The sequence below is a fragment of the Gavialis gangeticus genome, unplaced genomic scaffold, assembly GCF_001723915.1.
Source record: "Gavialis gangeticus isolate Ggan-Ray unplaced genomic scaffold, GavGan_comp1, whole genome shotgun sequence".
NCBI lineage: Eukaryota > Metazoa > Chordata > Crocodylia > Gavialidae > Gavialis > Gavialis gangeticus.
Window position 1 is genome coordinate 161,778,770 of NW_017728992.1, and position 16,582 is coordinate 161,795,351.

The 16,582-nt window shown below is 38.4% G+C and overlaps 1 protein-coding gene across 2 annotated transcripts in view; it reads right to left on the reverse strand.

Moving 5' to 3' along the window:
* Window positions 1-16,582, reverse strand: part of PABPC1 (poly(A) binding protein cytoplasmic 1) — a 27,895-nt gene that overhangs the window by 2,536 nt on the left and 8,777 nt on the right. The window contains exons 2-12 of one of the 2 annotated variants that reach the window (XM_019528018.1): window positions 12,479-12,672; window positions 12,259-12,374; window positions 10,252-10,382; window positions 7,558-7,652; window positions 5,035-5,172; window positions 4,845-4,940; window positions 3,624-3,896; window positions 3,258-3,348; window positions 2,708-2,818; window positions 1,181-1,335; window positions 506-590 (exon numbers count right to left, since the gene is read on the reverse strand). In XM_019528018.1, coding sequence (XP_019383563.1) covers window positions 506-590; window positions 1,181-1,335; window positions 2,708-2,818; window positions 3,258-3,348; window positions 3,624-3,896; window positions 4,845-4,940; window positions 5,035-5,172; window positions 7,558-7,652; window positions 10,252-10,382; window positions 12,259-12,374; window positions 12,479-12,672 — 1,485 coding nt within the window. Of the gene's footprint in view, window positions 1-505; window positions 591-1,180; window positions 1,336-2,707; window positions 2,819-3,257; window positions 3,349-3,623; window positions 3,897-4,844; window positions 4,941-5,034; window positions 5,173-7,557; window positions 7,653-10,242; window positions 10,383-12,258; window positions 12,375-12,478; window positions 12,673-16,582 lie in introns of both variants that reach the window. The other variant, XM_019528017.1, reaches the window with a different exon arrangement.

The following is a 16,582-nucleotide window of genomic DNA, read 5'->3' on the forward strand; positions in this document are numbered from 1 at the left end:
CCCTCACCCACAATCCTTCTTGCTCCCAACTGTATAAAAACCAAGTAGCTTTTGATGCAATTAGCAACCAAGCTTACATAAAGTGAAGTCAAGGACTCAAGAGTGTTTTCAGGAAAAGAATGGCCTTCTGACACCTTAAATTACATCAGCTCAGTCCTTTAGCATAGTGAAACACACCAAAATAAAATTATGGCTTGGGTATAAATGCTGTCAACTGTCTTATTTTAACCTCCTTTGTCTCACTCTTGCTAATCAATACCACTTTTCCAGGGAACAAGGTACTCTCCTGTAGCTGCTCCTGTTGGAAGATAAACTGGTTGCCAGTCAAACACCACAAGGTGAAAGACAGCAAATAACTCCTTTGTTTTAATGATTAGTCATGCTACATTTTCTTATGTAACTTTCAAAACATTTTTGCAACTGATCAGAAGTGCATAGTTTTAAAAGAGCCAAAGGATATTTAATTTCTACTGTAGGGCAGCCAGGTGAGATAGTATATACATACCTAACATCTGCTTTTGTTCTTGTGGAGGAGCAGAAGCCAACATGGAAGCAGTCAATGGTTCCTGACCTTGCACATGGACAGCAGGCTGCAAGTAAATGTATACCATTATACTTTAATGTTAAGAATCTAACAACTATCTACAACTTAAAATGTGCAATTTTTATACCTCAACAACCTAGTCATATTTTTGACAGGTAAGCTGACATAATTATAGGGGAAAACCATGTCCAAGTCATTATGCTGGTGAGAGATGAGTGATACTGGAGGCTCATTAGTGTTTAGTCAACTCACTGAGGATCATAATTTATATAAGGGAAAACAGGCTGACGGTTTAGTCACCATGCACAGAATAATATCCTCCCCTAAGTACGCTTGAAATATATTTTAAACCTCAAGTTTACACCCCTAGTTGCTACAGTCAGGTAGCAAATTCTGGATTATTGGGTGTAACTTATCCAGCAAAACCACACCAACAGGAAGGTTCAAAACAATGTAACAGCAGAATAAGTGGCAAGCTGGTCCCAACATTTTAGAAGTATGAAAATATGGCCCAGTAAAGCAACCTGTGACTTTAATGACCCAGTGATGACAGCAACACCTTAATTATGATACGGATTTGGAAAAAAAGCTTTACACAGCAAAAATATTACTTGGCTCCCATAAAAGACTACATACCTGCTGCATAGCAACCTGTGGCTGTGTGTTAAGATGTTGCTGAGGGTTACGAACACCAGCAGCATACTTGTACTGAGGAACTGTGCGCACAGCAGGAGTGGCTGCAGTAGCTGCTGCTGCAGGACGCGGACCCATCGTCTGTGTTGACGTATTAGCTGGAAAGATGGCATGATTTTATATGTAAACAATTCCATTTCTATAAAGCTTACACTTTATGCAAGTTGTTTAAATGGTCACAGAATTGAGATGATTGAATACTAATTTTATTATTATTATGATTCACAGGAACTTAAAAAAAGTGGCAGTAAAAATCACCTGCAAGTTCAAAACCAATCCTAGCAGGTATTCATTTTCCCATAATTTTGCTTTCAACTTGCTTTTGTTATGCACAATGAAAAATACTGGTTACAGAAAATACTTGAATTTTATTTCACTACCACCACCACCACTTCACTGGTTTCCACATTCTGCACTTGCTGGTGCTAGCTATGCATGTTGTATATGTGATGACAGCTGAACACAAAGTGAGGCCACAACAATGCATTAACAGCTAAGAAACACAGGCTTTCCCAGTACAGCAAAAGCTTTGTTATCTGGCACCCATGGGGAATGAGAGATGCCAGATAAAATATAACCGAGAGGCCTGAACAGGCGTTTCTGCCTGTTCAGGCCGCTGCCCCTCCTGCCGCATCACTGCCACCCCCCCACAGACCCCGAGCAGGCTGCTATGCCCTGGGTTGCAGGGGCTCAGCAGCACAGACTGCTTTGCCCTGGGCCGTGGTGGGTCGGCACTTCCGGTTTCGCTTTTACCTTATAAGCTGGCATGCCGGTTAGTAGAGCATGCCGACTTGTAAGATACCAGATAACACAGCTTGTACTATATATTATTTTCTAGGCGATCTACTGCTGCAACTACCACGTGCATATTACAGATTCAAGCAGGAGGACAAGGCTGTCCACGCAACACTTTAAAACAAATGGTCCTCGTTATGAAAGTGCACAGAATAAACTAATGGTGTAAAAAACTTGGGGATTAAATAATTAAGACTACATAAGGATTGACTAAAGAAACGGAAAACGTAAGTTAAGAGTGGAAAGAAATGTAAAGCTCTCTCCTAGATATTACAGGTCAGCCTCAATAGTGTGGTCTTGACAGGGGTACATTCAAGAACAAGAGCAGATAAGTCACTCATTACTTCTTCACTAGTAGGGGAGAAACAGTTAAAGTATGATCTGAATTACAGCCAAAAGAAAAGAAACAGGATCGAAGAGCAGAAGTCATCTAAACTTTCTAATCCATCCTGGATATTGTTGAAGCATAACTGTATTGTGGTCATTAGAAAACCAGAAAAGGGAGATAAGCACCATTAGCTAGCTTCAAACAATCTTTTGAAAGCTTATTCAAGTGCTAGCAAAAACTCTGCAAGTGTGACAACTGAGTTATACACCTAACTGGAGAGGGATTCTGGTGTAGTACTACAGAGGAATGGACACTTAAAAAAAACAAAACCAAACCCTGAAACTCACCAACACGTTGTGCTGACATGACTCGTGGAACTTGTGAAGAAGCTGGTCTCATGGTACTAAATGGTGGTCTGGGAGCTGCTGGGCGGATAGCACCAGGCATGTTCTGGAAAGCTGTATGTAAAACATTAATATTTTGATTGCATTACAGATAACTTAGTGACAAGGAAAGGTTATTCTTTTCTTTTCTCTTGTAGTGCTCTTATGGCATTACCCACAATATTCCAGGTAAAGAAGTGGAGAATTAATTTCTTTGCTAACTGACATTCAATCCTGAGACAATTTAGGGCAAAGCTGGTAAGCAGATTTTGCTGGGTTTAATGACAGCAATTTAAGCTTGCAAATTATTATAAACAAGAGAAGGACCTTAAATTATCACTAACAGGATCTAAATGCAAACAGGACCTACAACTAGTGTACAACTTTTCTACCAACTACTTGTCATGAACAATACATATGTCCAAGTTAGCACCATCTAGATAACTCTTCACTAGAGCAAAGTATTCCAATTAACTCTCCCTTATTTAGAAGAGCAACAAAAGAAACTACTTACGATGAGGTCTGGCACCCTGAGCAGTCCAGCGAGGACTTGGTCTGAGCTGAGCAAGTTGGCTAGTAGGATAGTATGCAGCACGGTTCTGGGTCTGTCAAGAAATATAAATTGAAGTATCTGCTTCATTCTTGTATACCCAAGTACTTTCTATGAACCTTCTTATGTTTCAGAAAAAACTGATCTCAAGTTTATTCAGTATTTGAGCCAGAAACACTCTAAAATATATCACTGAGCTTGCTTTTAAAAATCTTCACAGGCTGCATTTAGTCCAGCACCAAACACAACACTGCATGTATTCCATTTAGTTACATTTACAGGCGAATCTAAGCAGAATCTACACACTGTGAAGAACATTTGTATACATACCTGTGGGATAGCTGCCATGAAATAACCTGACGGAGGTGCTGGTTGGTAGGGGTTGATTACAGGATTGGGTACTGCTCTTACACTTGCCATTCTCTGCATATACTGGTTGGTGAGATGAGCCTGGCGTTCCTCTTTACGTTGAGCTAGAGCTACATATAATGGCTTAGTGGCCACAATTCTGCCATTCATTTCTGTGACCGCTTTGGTGGCTTCTTCTGGTGAAGAAAAGCATACAAACCCAAACCCTTTGCTGCGGCCACCTTCCATCATGACCTGTCAAAACAAAGCGCAGTTTTAAAACAAACTTGGGGCACGAAACATTATTTGGTAATGACATCACCTAGATTCAAAGTACATAAATAATATTCTGCATATCTTCAAGGACAGACCATCTAAAACATACTGCTTAAATTCTGAGATGCAAGAATAAACTCAATGACAATACTGCCTTCTGTTAAGGAAATAGTGTCCCATCCCAGTTTAGTGCAACTAAATCATTTCGATTTTTTGATCTAACCTAGTTTTAATAAAGTCAGATCAACAACTCCAATCTTATATGGACGAACACCCAATTAAAAAGTTATTTGGATCATCATTGCCAAATATAATGGCTCTGCCAGCTTCCATACCTACACTGCAAACAACAAAAAATAATATATTTGTTTTCAGTCAGCTGGTTCATCTAATAACAAGCCAATTTTCCAGTGATTCAAGTGAAATCAATCTTATTAGATGGTAACAGTAAAAATACATCATTACATGGAATTTTCTTTTAAATGTCATCGTTTCCTGTCGACATCTGGACAGGCTGATTTCTGAATCTTATGTGGTTGTTTGGTGTGTTTTATTATCCATGATGCACAAAAAAACAAGTAAATGACAGTGCATGCAGAGGTTCATAAATATGAATGTAATACATCAGAGGTTTGTCTGTATTATTTTTTAAAGCATCCTGAAAAGAAGTGCATACACCATAAACTATTTAAACTGCTATTATAACATAACGTCCAGAAAATTATATGACTGCATTTAAAAAACCTTGGCAACTGATTTTACCAATGCCAATACTCATATTTAATTATAGCAGTATTTATGGGCTGCTAAGCCGTATCTCCACTTCTTATGCTTGCCAGCCAAAGAACTGAATCCCACCATCTCCTTTTGGTTGACACATCCCAACTTTTCTCACTACAAATATAGTAGTTCCAAAGCTTACTCTACCTTTGCACTTGTGATTGTGCCAAATGGAGAAAATTCTTTTCGTAGACGCTCATCATCAATCCCATCATCAAGATTTTTCACATAAAGGTTTACTCCCTTAAAAAAATAAATTATTATTCTGAAAGTAGGCAAACTAGCTGAGTTAAAAAGATTATGTAAAATAAGCTTACGCATTCAATTTAAAAATAACCTGATATCTGGTGATCCTGTCCTGCTTCATTTGTTCAAATTTGCGCTTGAGCTCTGTTTGCCTTTCCACTTTTTTCTGGGCCCGGCCAACATAGATTTGCTTTCCATTGAGCTCTTTCCCATTCATCTCATCCACAGCCTTCAAAAATTAAACACAAAGGGTTGCTAACACTCTCTCTCTCTGTTGCTAATGAATAAAGTTTAAATGCATATAAATAAAGCCACCAACAAAAAAAAGCCAAAGAAACCTCCAATATGGGTAGAATCAAAGCCACCCTCAACACTTTCAGAACCATATTTTATTAAACTTTCTTAAATGTTCTTTGATCAACATATGGGTTATTTATTTAGCAAATGCAAATCCACGGAGCCAAACAATAGCCTCCTCATTGAGTTCAAAGTTATTAAATCATCTCTTAGTGTGTAAAGAGGACACTCAATGTGCAACATTGTTTGTGTCTCTCCACAAGACCACAATGGGTTAAGCACTGAGGCCCAGCAGCAGAGGTGCTTGGCCTGTCCTGAACCTGTTTAGAGACCACTCTTGCCATGTTAATTAAAAGCCAGGAAGTTGACAAGTGGGGTTTGTCACAAAGAACTTATTTGTGACTTCCCATGTTTCCCATTCCTTGATCCAAAAGATATCTGCAGACAGATCCTGATCTGGGAGGTCACAAGGAAAGGGGGGCCTTGTGTGAAGTAAACATATCATCGTAAAGTGGTAGGTGAAATACAGCATAAAGTTTCAATCAGTTTTCAAGTTATCATCAACATATGGGTTAAAGAAAAATTATAAGGAAACAGAAATACAGCACTTTATTCTTGTAAAATGTAGTATATTCAAAAGAACACTACAGATATCCAGAAGAAGCCATGTCTTTGGCCCTTTTTGAAAAAAAAATCACTGCTCGCAAAGAAAAGTGAACTAAAGGGAGATTATGGGTTTAAGTACCAACAATTTACGTCCCATCTTTCCTTGTCAAAAATGACAGCTAGCATTACCACAGTTTGAAAATTTGAGGAAAAAAACCTCTTCTTGCCCCCCATTTGATATCAAGTACATTTGATGGCACATAGTACAATACATTCCCCTTATTTCTCCTGTCTTTCAGACAAAGCAGTAAATTACTTTAAGATACGAGAAACGGACTGTAAAACCACAAAAAACAAGGGCATTCAGGGGTGCAGGTAACAAAATATTGTTTTCACAACTGTAAACATTGAGTTTACTGAGTCTCCCTTACAAGCAGTCTCTAGCACAGGCACATTCCACAAATTCAAAAAAAAAAAAAATACTGGATTACACTTCACAAGTGAGAGCTATTTTATACTCATTTACCCAATATCCTGAAATGTCTTGCCTATTATGCAAATACACTATATATGAAAGAATCACATTCCACAGGAATTTACACCTAAAACAACAGCAGACAAATAACTGAACTAGGAATACACAGAAATCAAAACGTTCTAGGCTTAAAAAGCGAGGATTTATTCTAATCTATTGGCTATACGCTTTTATTGCTGACAACTGAGGGAAAGCACATTTTGTTCATTGTTTTGATTTGTTCTTTTCTGCTTAGTTTGTCTTCTTAATGCAAGGCATCTAACTGCCACTAAACCAATGCGTCAAAACCACCTATTCCAAAAATGGAAACTGTGAAACATGCGCTGCCCTCAGACAAATACCCATGTAAAGGGCAAGGTTACATAGTTACTCTTCAGAGTAAAAGCCACATTAAAGTTGTTACTGCTGTCATATTTTTATATCCAATGTACACAAATTTACAATCTATGAGGCTTTGTCTAACTTCCAACACTGCAGGGCCCATCAGAGATGATTTTTTTCACCTTGCACATCAACAGTAATAGATCCTACATAAGATCAAATTATGCCCTGTTTATTCACCAAGATGTGTATAGGTACAGCTGTGAACTGCAACTGTAGTTCAAAGAACTGCTGAAATAAGCAACAGAGAATGGAGTTTTGAGGTCACTTGTCATAGCTGTGCTGGTTCTACAAAGCAAAAAGAAATTAAATACGACAATTTTTTCTGTTGTTAAAACAATCAAATAAGGGTGTGTATATACCAGATGTTTTTCCTGAGAAACTACCATTCTAAATTATCTTCAAAGCACAATGCTTTTCTCTGCCCACCTGTCAGAGCTCCATATGGCTCTTAAGTATACTGATATAACGTATCTGCTACCTTTATGGCCAGTGTGTTAGTTCAAGATCAGCTGAACTGACAGAATCAGCTATTTTAGCAATCTTCTTGAACTTTTCCATATAGAAGTGTGCTCTTGACCTCACACCATTATTCCAAGTGAGAAAAAGAATGCTACATGAAGATGAAGGGTATCTGCTGATTCCCAACATGCTTTTGTATGAAGCTCAAACATAATCCTTGTTGAATATGGAAATCTCCACAGAATGCAAAAATATTAATATTCAAGACTCAAAAAATTATCCGTCTCCCAAAATGATACATTAAAAGGAAAAAAAGCCCCTGCTCAAACTTACTTTCTGGGCATCTTCATGTCTTTCAAAACTAACAAAGCCAAAGCCTTTGGATTTTCCACTCTCATCGGTCATAACTTTCACACTTAAGGCAGGCCCTGAAAAAAACCCAAAAAGCACACAATATTTATTCTGTACATAGATTTGGTCTTCTGTTCCATTTGGAAGGGAACAGAAGTCTTAGAGCTACTTGAAAGAAGTCATTATTATGAAAACTCCCGTAGAAGCATTATTTCCTAATTAATACCATGGGATGTTACAAAATACACACTCCAGTTGAGGTTCTGGATTTTCCATAAAAAGCTATTTTAACTAAATTATTTTTACTCTTAGAATACAGGTTTCTTAGATGTTTATTATAATAAAGAAAAATAGCTTGTTCCAAAGAATTTACTGTCTTTTTTATTAGTTTGCATTCAAATATAGCATATTTCATCAGCGATATCACAAAAATCAAGTAGTTTTTAAATGTACCGGTTCCTCCCTTAAAGGGTACTGGAGCATCTCTACAGTTCTCAGGATCAGAACCTATAACCAACTTCTGCATCAGCAGGGATCTCCATAAATCATCCCAGAAGTGCCCCCCCCGAGCGGCTCTTTTATAATGTTTTCATTTCAGTGCTCGCCCCCCCTCACCCCACACCCGATTGGTGGAGAGGCCCTGCTGGCTGGACCACTTGCAGCTGTTTTAAATATGTTGCAGTTGTCATGTTCCCGGTGATCAGCGGCAAGCAGCCCAGCTGCAGCCCCTCCACCAATCAGGGGTGGAAGGGGGGCAAGCGTTCCAACATGATTTAGAGATCCCTATGCATCGGTACTTAATTCATGGTTTACTGATACCCAACATACTGCCTGCAAGACTAATTTCCTGTGACTATATGGAATGTGAACAGTTAAAACGAAGCTGACAATTACAGCGAAGTTTTGTCAGCAGCATGTTACTGCCTCAGCATTGCTGCCCAAGGGCCAGTAAAGGTTTGGGTCTAGTAAAAAAAATTTAAAAGATTCTTGGCTAAAATTTTTTCAAATACAGGTGCCTAACATTTCATGTTTCAACACTACATTAAATGTAATACTTGAAATAGCCCCATTTCCTATGGAAATGGACTGGAGCTCTGCATTTCTGAAAATAACTTAATACTGAGACCAAACTTTACTTGACTGAAGGTGGCAGTAAAATTTAACATGAAAAAATATTTTATAAAGAATTTAACTGATAACACTCTAAGAATTTACTAACTTTAATGGGCTTTACATTATTTCCACAATATATTTGTACCAGAAACTGATTTAGTAACACCCCAATTCATGGTTGCCTGATCCTTCCCATCAAAGCAACCGAAAGTCAAAAACTGAAATTTTATTCACTAAGTTTCTACCTCATTTTGACCCATTCAGCCAAAATGGGTCAACCATTTGAGAGAATGAGGTTAAAGTAAAATACGCTGTCTTGGCCACATTAAAAACTTCTGGAAAGCTTTCCAGTGAAAATTTCTAAAGCCCCATTCTTTGCAGCAAGGATTCGAGATGTTGCAAAGTCACAGTTTGTGTGAAGGATGCATCTTCCCACTCCCCCCACCATCTCTACAAAATACATCCAAATCTGTTTAAAATTACAAGCCTGAAGAAAAAAAAAAAAAGGTTCACACAGGCTCCCTAACATATTTCAGAAATCAAATTCCTGAAAGTGTTCACCTACAATACACATGTTCCAGCCTAGGGCCAAGCAGGCACCTGTAAAGTCAGTTGTAGGCTGCTATGGCTTGTCCACGTTCAGGCAACTGAGAGACTACTTCCTGGCTCTCAGCTCTCAAAAACACTCGTGCTGGACTCACACAAATGTGGAAAAGGTAGTGGCTAATTCAAATGCAAAGGGAACAAGAGCTATAATGTAACCGATTTAGACCAGAAACAGCAGGAGTCAAGCTAAAACTGGAAGGAAGAGCAAGGAAATGGCAACCAACAGAGCAATGAGGTATACTCGTGGTCAGAAAGACAGGGTAGAACACAATCTGTAGTAAATGGAGAACTGTGAATAGAAAAGAAAGAGAACTGGAACAAAGAGTGAGAGGGGCTAGGACAACAGGTGTCACACTTGGGGAAAAATGAGGAGAGTCTGTGCCCACTATAGTACAATGTCATCCAAAGCCTGTAGTTCACCTTTTCAAAGTGACAACATGTGTATGCACTATGAACTACTGTCTGAAGGCGTTGTCCCTCCTGTATGACATATAGCATTAATAGCACATAGTGATCCATATAAAACAGAACTAGAATTTCAAGTTTTGGATACTTGGCTCTGTCCCTTATAAGGTTTGCCAGATGTTTTCTTCTGTAATTAGTAGTTATAGCTTAATAATACAGCATAATAGAATATAGGTTAATGTGTGCATTTGGTTATGTTTAAGGTTTTAACATGGCTCACTAAAAGCAATACGCCAGATGAATTACTAAGCAATAGAGCACCAATATACAGATCCGAATCCATAAGCAGCACTGGTGATAAAGACAGAACTTGACATTTGTCACTGATATTGTGGATAAAGTTTTACACATTTCCATATTTAATTCAGCAGGCAAACAACTTGAGAAGAACTACATAGGCATACCATGCAAACAAGGGAAACGCAACAAATCCACCAAGATTGCCTATATATAAAATTTAGCATGAAAGTTTTAAGACATTACCAAACTTGCCAAAGAGTTCCTTAAGTCTTTCGTCATCCATGTCTTCTCCAAAATTTTTGATGTAAACATTAGTAAATTCCTTAGCTCTAGCTCCAAGTTCTGCCTCACGTTCTTTACGAGATTTAAACCTTCCAACAAATCTAGTTTCAGGAAAACAAATAAATGTTTATGTAAAATAAATCTTTGTGTATTCAAGATTTTACCTCTATCATACAAACCAAAACTGTGCCAGAGAAATATTTGATTATGATTTTTTCTTAAGTGCAGTCCTTCTCAATACATGATAGTAAGCAAGAAGCTCCCAGATGAAAGATAAAACTTAATTAGAAAAACAATTACTCTGTCCCTGACTATCTTAATCTATTTATCATAGTTACTATGATAAACAACCCTGCTAGCAGCTTGATGAGGTTTTAATTTTTGTTGGTCAAGTTTAACTTTTCCTCACCAGTAATCAACCGGGAAAGTCTTGGATGATTGTTGTTACAACAGTCTAACTTCAGCCTTTTCTGCTGTACTGACAAGGTCTGTAGCATTAAAGCATTGTTTCCATATTGTTTCTCTAAAAGTCCATCCTACCACTCATAAACAAAAGCTGCCAAGACAAGGCTTGTTTTTACAAGTCAGCAGCCAATACCACAAAATGGTCAGTCATTACTGTCAAGGGAGGAATGTGCTCTTTCAAGAGAGCCTTCTCTCTACCCCAAGGAACCGTTTTGGTATGGTAACTACTCACAAAGCTGCATTTGTGACTCTACTAAATTTTAGCTATTCGATTTTGTTTAAAGCTGAATAACCTGCAAAGCTGTCCCAGTGGATACAACACAGATGTGTAAAGTGACTCCACATATTTTGGCAAATGTTGATGACTTGACCTGATGTGTAGTTATATCTGGATATTAATGTTGATGATGCAAGGTACTGCAGCAATCTATACTGTAAGATCAGCTGTTTAATCCACTTTAAAAGATGCAGCTTAAAATAGAAGTTTGAAGAAAAGAGTTTTTATGGTGGACTAAACCAGGTTAAACTTAAAGGCCTTCAAGCTAATAATTACTAGTGGAACTGTTAGGCTAGTTAAAGTGTAAGTAGAGAAGGAACTGCTATTAAGAAAAAAAACACCACAGCATATCTATTAAATGGTTCAATTAAAAAATGCCCCATAGTACAAAACTATTTGGGAAGTCATACACAGTCTTTTCTACAAAGAGAGATACATGCCTCTATAGAACAGAGCCTCCCTGGGTGCTACACTCTACCTCTTCTACACAAAAAATTTAGATGTTAACAGGAAAAGAAAATTTGCCCTGGAGAGTACTGTTGATGCTGATTTTCTATTATCCATATTTTCCCAAGACATCACTCCTCTTCTCTAACCCAAAGATTATTACAGTCATGCTTGTTGGACACGTTGGTTTTTAGAAGTAAACTGGTAAGAACACCCTAACGTTTAAGCATCATTTGCAATACATTCAGGTTCCATTAGCCTAGGAAGCAAGAACCCAAGGGTCAAATGAGAACTTCTCCTACATCTTGAATGCAGATTCCAATAGTTTAAACTGTTCTTCACTGATGCAAGCACAAGAGTCTGCTGTATTTAAAAAGTTGATCCAATATGTAGCAGTAGCAATTTAAAAGCACCCTAAGTGGAAAATAATTATTTGCAGCATTTAAATAAAAACAAATACAACTGAATACATTATAAAACAAAAAGAAACAAGGAACACTGTTTACATCCCAATTCTCAATACCCTAGCTATACTATCATCTCAAAACACAAAACTAAAGCTGATTTCCTTGTTAAGATTCCATTTTATCCACATTTTTCAGATTCTTCTTGCCATCAGTGTATGTAATCAACATCTTAAAGTACTACATCAATAGATTTTTTAACTAATCCCTTTAAAATAAGCAACATATTTCAAATTATATGCCTCTTCTAGGTGTACATCAAGGTCCCAGTGCAGACTGAATTTCAGTCCGTCAAGAAGCCCCAAATATTATTTATGTACTTACACTTTGCGGTCATTAAGCAGCATACCATTCATTTTTTCAATAGCTCTTTCAGCAGCTTCTTGTGTCTCAAAATGTACAAATCCATAGCCCTTAGATCCATTTTCATCACAAACCACCTATTAAAGAAGAGAGTCTGTTATAAGGCTTGTGAAATAGCTCAACTGTGGTTTTGCTGTTTCTGACATCACATCATTGTGTACACCAGTTATTTTCCACTTACCTTACAAGAGAGGATGTTTCCAAAAGCAGAAAATGTATCATACAAAGCTTTATTATCAATGGATTTATCCAAGTTTTTGATGAAAATGTTTCCAACACCACTTTTGCGTAGAGATGGATCACGCTGAGACCACATAATGCGCACCGGCTTGCCCTTAATGACATCAAAGTTCATGGTATCCAAAGCTCGTTCAGCTGGAAAAGATGCACTAATGTTAGTAAGAAGTGCTAAGTTATTATCTTAATAGGCATAATAATCCTACTTTAAAAGTTCATTAATCCTTTCCATAATTTAATCCAGTAGAAATTTATCCGATTCTCACCCACCACTAAAATATCATTTAAATATTGCAACAACAAAAAATGTATGGATATTAAAATTAAATTTTAAGTTTCCTCTATTTTAACCCCATTTTGCCAGAGAAGACGTACAAATTGGCTGGTTGAGTGGTAGAACTCTCTCTGCTCTTGGAACAATCATGATCAGAAAATGGAAGAAAAGAACATGTCAATAGGTGACACAATTATGGTCAAGTCTATGCTAGGGAACGTTTGGCCACTATAGTAGAAGTTGGCAATGTTTTTGGCCAGAGTGCCAAGAACACTGCAACTGTGATCCATGCCCTTGGCTTGGTGTGCCAGGGCAGATGGTGGGGGAATTGCAAGAGCCCTGATCCTTGTTGTTGGCAGTGGGTGCATACACACATCCAGTAGAATGGGGGGGGCCGGTAGTGGTGTTGCATTGCCTCGGCCCCTTTCCCACCATGCACCCACTGCCGCCAGAGCCCAGCCAGTGGCTCTGGATCCCTGGTGCTGGCTGCGCACACACCCAAGATGCACGTGCAGCTGATGCTGCAACATAGCTGGTGCCGGGTTCTAGACCCTGATGCAGCTATTTGCAGCCTCCTGGCTTCCTGCCACAGCTGGCCCAGGCTCTGGGCAGCTGCTGTCTGCCATGGAACCAGTCTTGCTTGCACCCAGCCCAGCTGCAGTGTGCTGAACAAAATGGCTTCACATGCCATGCTCTGGCATGTGTGCTGGGGGGTGCCCACCCCTGCACTGTAGCTATGCCAGCAAACCCTAACGTAGATACAGTTTATATAAATCAAAACAAAAACAAAACTTTTGCTGGGATAAGATTACTCCAGTTGCCTGAGCAAAACAACTTGTCTAACTGAAGCACTTATATGCTACTGTCTTCTACTGGCAAAAGCCCTCGTGTAAAGTATCACCAAAACCAAAACATCTATACCATCTCCCTATACTGAAAAACTGTCTGTTGCAGGCCAAAACTGTTTTGTTTCTGCAGCAGTTTCATGCACCCTCTGAGTGCCAAAATAGGTACCTGTAATGGCCTTGCAGGGGACTGAGTAGTGAGAATGTAGAAGTAACACTACTTCTAATATTGCAGTAACTTAGCAACAGATTTTGCATGTTGCAAAGCTTTAATTCATTAGCACAGATTTTTGTGCTTCTAAAATATTGGTTTTGACTGAAAAGTTTGTGTCTTCTACAATCCCAAGCGTAAACTGTTCCTACAGTTTCTGGAAAACATCTGAGCTGCATTAAGAGGCAAATGAAATGCACTATTTTACAAGGGTGGTTAAAAACTAGTCTGTTCAGAACTTCAGGAATAGCTTTTTTCAAAGAAAACTTGCAATTTAATTTGTAGAAAAATCTCTACTTAAAAACAGACACATCAATGTTCTTCAGTTTCCATAGCATAACACTTCACAGTACTAACATGGCAAGACATAACAGGCATATAGGTAGCAAATCACCGAGAATGTGTTTAAGCAAGAAATGGGCAAGGTTCTGAGTTACAGTGGATATAGACTTATGGTCTTCTGAACTAGTTTCACATCCATGCCTATATATGTCTGGAGGGGCAGATTAAACAAGAACACGGTCAAATGCCTGAAATCACACCCAGAGGACACCATAAGTTACGTTATTTATGTGCAGAACAGAACATGACAAAAGCAAAAGCAAAGATGAAGAGCTTTTGATACAAATGCATAACTATACCAAGTTATTCCTCAGTCCTAAATTACTGTTTGCTTCCAGCACCAAAGTCACATCAAGCTTCTCCTTTTAACCTATGAACCCTTGCACACTTTAACATTTTTTCAAAGCATTCTTTATTGCCATTGTCATGCACAAAGATAACAGGACTTACTAATGAATCAAATGTAGTCAATATATTATGACCAAATGGTTACCAGTTTGTTTTCACAACAAAAAAAGAAAAACTTTCAATCATTTCAAGTGGTATACTGGGAAAATATTAATTGAAAACCAGGAACATACTGACAGGCCAGTTTTTTAAAAAACCAAACCCTGCTCCTGCTGACTTTTCTTTCTGTAAAAAAATTAAAAAATTAAAAAAAAAAAAAAATCACAACATTTATTGTCAACTATTTAATGGAAATAAATTTAATCTGGAAAACCTAACAAAATGAACGTTGCCCAGATTGCTAATATCCTGAGCACTTTTATACTGCTGAATTAGCCAAGTAGTTAAGATTTTTCTGACCTTTAAAACTTTGTTTTTAACAATTTTGTAATAAAATGGTGAAAGGGAGAAAGTGCATATCCACCCCACAAACGGTCTGGGCATGAAAACATTCATTATTAAACAAACTACCACTACAGCTAGAAATTAAGACTTCCTCCCTATATGCCCTTCAAGAGTCACACTTAGCTGGCCATTTTCCACCAGGAAGAGAGCCCCCTCAATGACTATGTGATCCAAAGTAGACTATGTTCTGTTGTAACGTGAAGTGGCCACACTGAAGAAAGACATGAAGTGCAAGAGGTGAGAGGCACTGTCAAAAAAAGCCCTGGCATCTCCTTCAGGGTCACCATTTTGGCATGGCCCAGCAAGAACCTGACCAGGCTGATTACACTTTCCTCAGCTGCTTGGTAGAGGACAGAGAAAGCTTTGCATGTGGGAGAAATACACGTCCCATGCACCAAAGATAATGGGGGGGGGGGAGGAGGCAAGTGGCTGCAGCCAGGGCAGTCAAGGGAGGTATGTAAAGTTTTCTTCACCTTCTCACAGAAGAAAGGGGCAGGCCACTGATGTCTTTGGGCTACATGGTGGACAAAGGTGCCAGCGGTCAGGTTACCATGATATAAATAAAATGTTTATATCCTGGCTCTTATCCTTCTTTCTATTCTGTTTTCAGATTTCATGGGAACCTTGAGGTGTCTTTATACAGAAAATGTATTGTACCCTAGAAATAACTGGGATTATTTTTCTTTCATATACACCAATTGTGTGTGCACATTGCACTTACTATAGAAGGGTTGAGGAGAATAGACAAATTCAGTTAGTGCCTCCTCCAAGAGTCTAAAAATCTAATGTTACCATCCAATAATTGATGGCCAAATGAAAATGACAGGAATCAATATAGTTCTTACTGGATCAGTGTTTAAATAGCTACCATAAACCAAAGGAAATTAAAATTTGGATAAATTAGTTTGGATGCTTATCTTGCTAGGATCCTTTGACCTTAGCCAACTTCCTGCCCCTGGGGCAGAGGGTTGGACTTGATGATCTTCAAGGTCCCTTCCAGCCCCAACATCTATGAAATCTAAAACTGCCTAGTAATTGTAGCAAACGAAAAATAATTTCATGACTCCAAGGAGCAGACACAAGATTTGTTTTCTTCTTTTCTTCAGTGTTTTTTATGCCTCAGTTCCCCAAACGTTCCTAGACAACCCCTGACCTATTCCTCCTAGGAAGTGTCCACACTTCCCTTTACAAGCATGCTACATACCTCAATATAACAGCATTCATTGAAGTTAAAATGGTGCAAATTCCTTGCATGTAAAATACAAATGCTTTTGCCCATCATACACCTGGACTGCAGAGCCAACACTAGAATCACAAGCCCTCTCCCCTTCAGACATTTTTGATGCAGTTTAAATTAACTGCAATTTAAAAAACAAACAAAAAATGAACCTTTAACACTTTTTTCACCTGTGAAACCACTTGGTTTAAATGGAGACCAAAAACACTACAGTCAAACTAGGTATCAGTCAGTGACCCACCTTGCTTTGCATCTTAAATGCAGCTAGCAAAACTGACAGCCTTGAA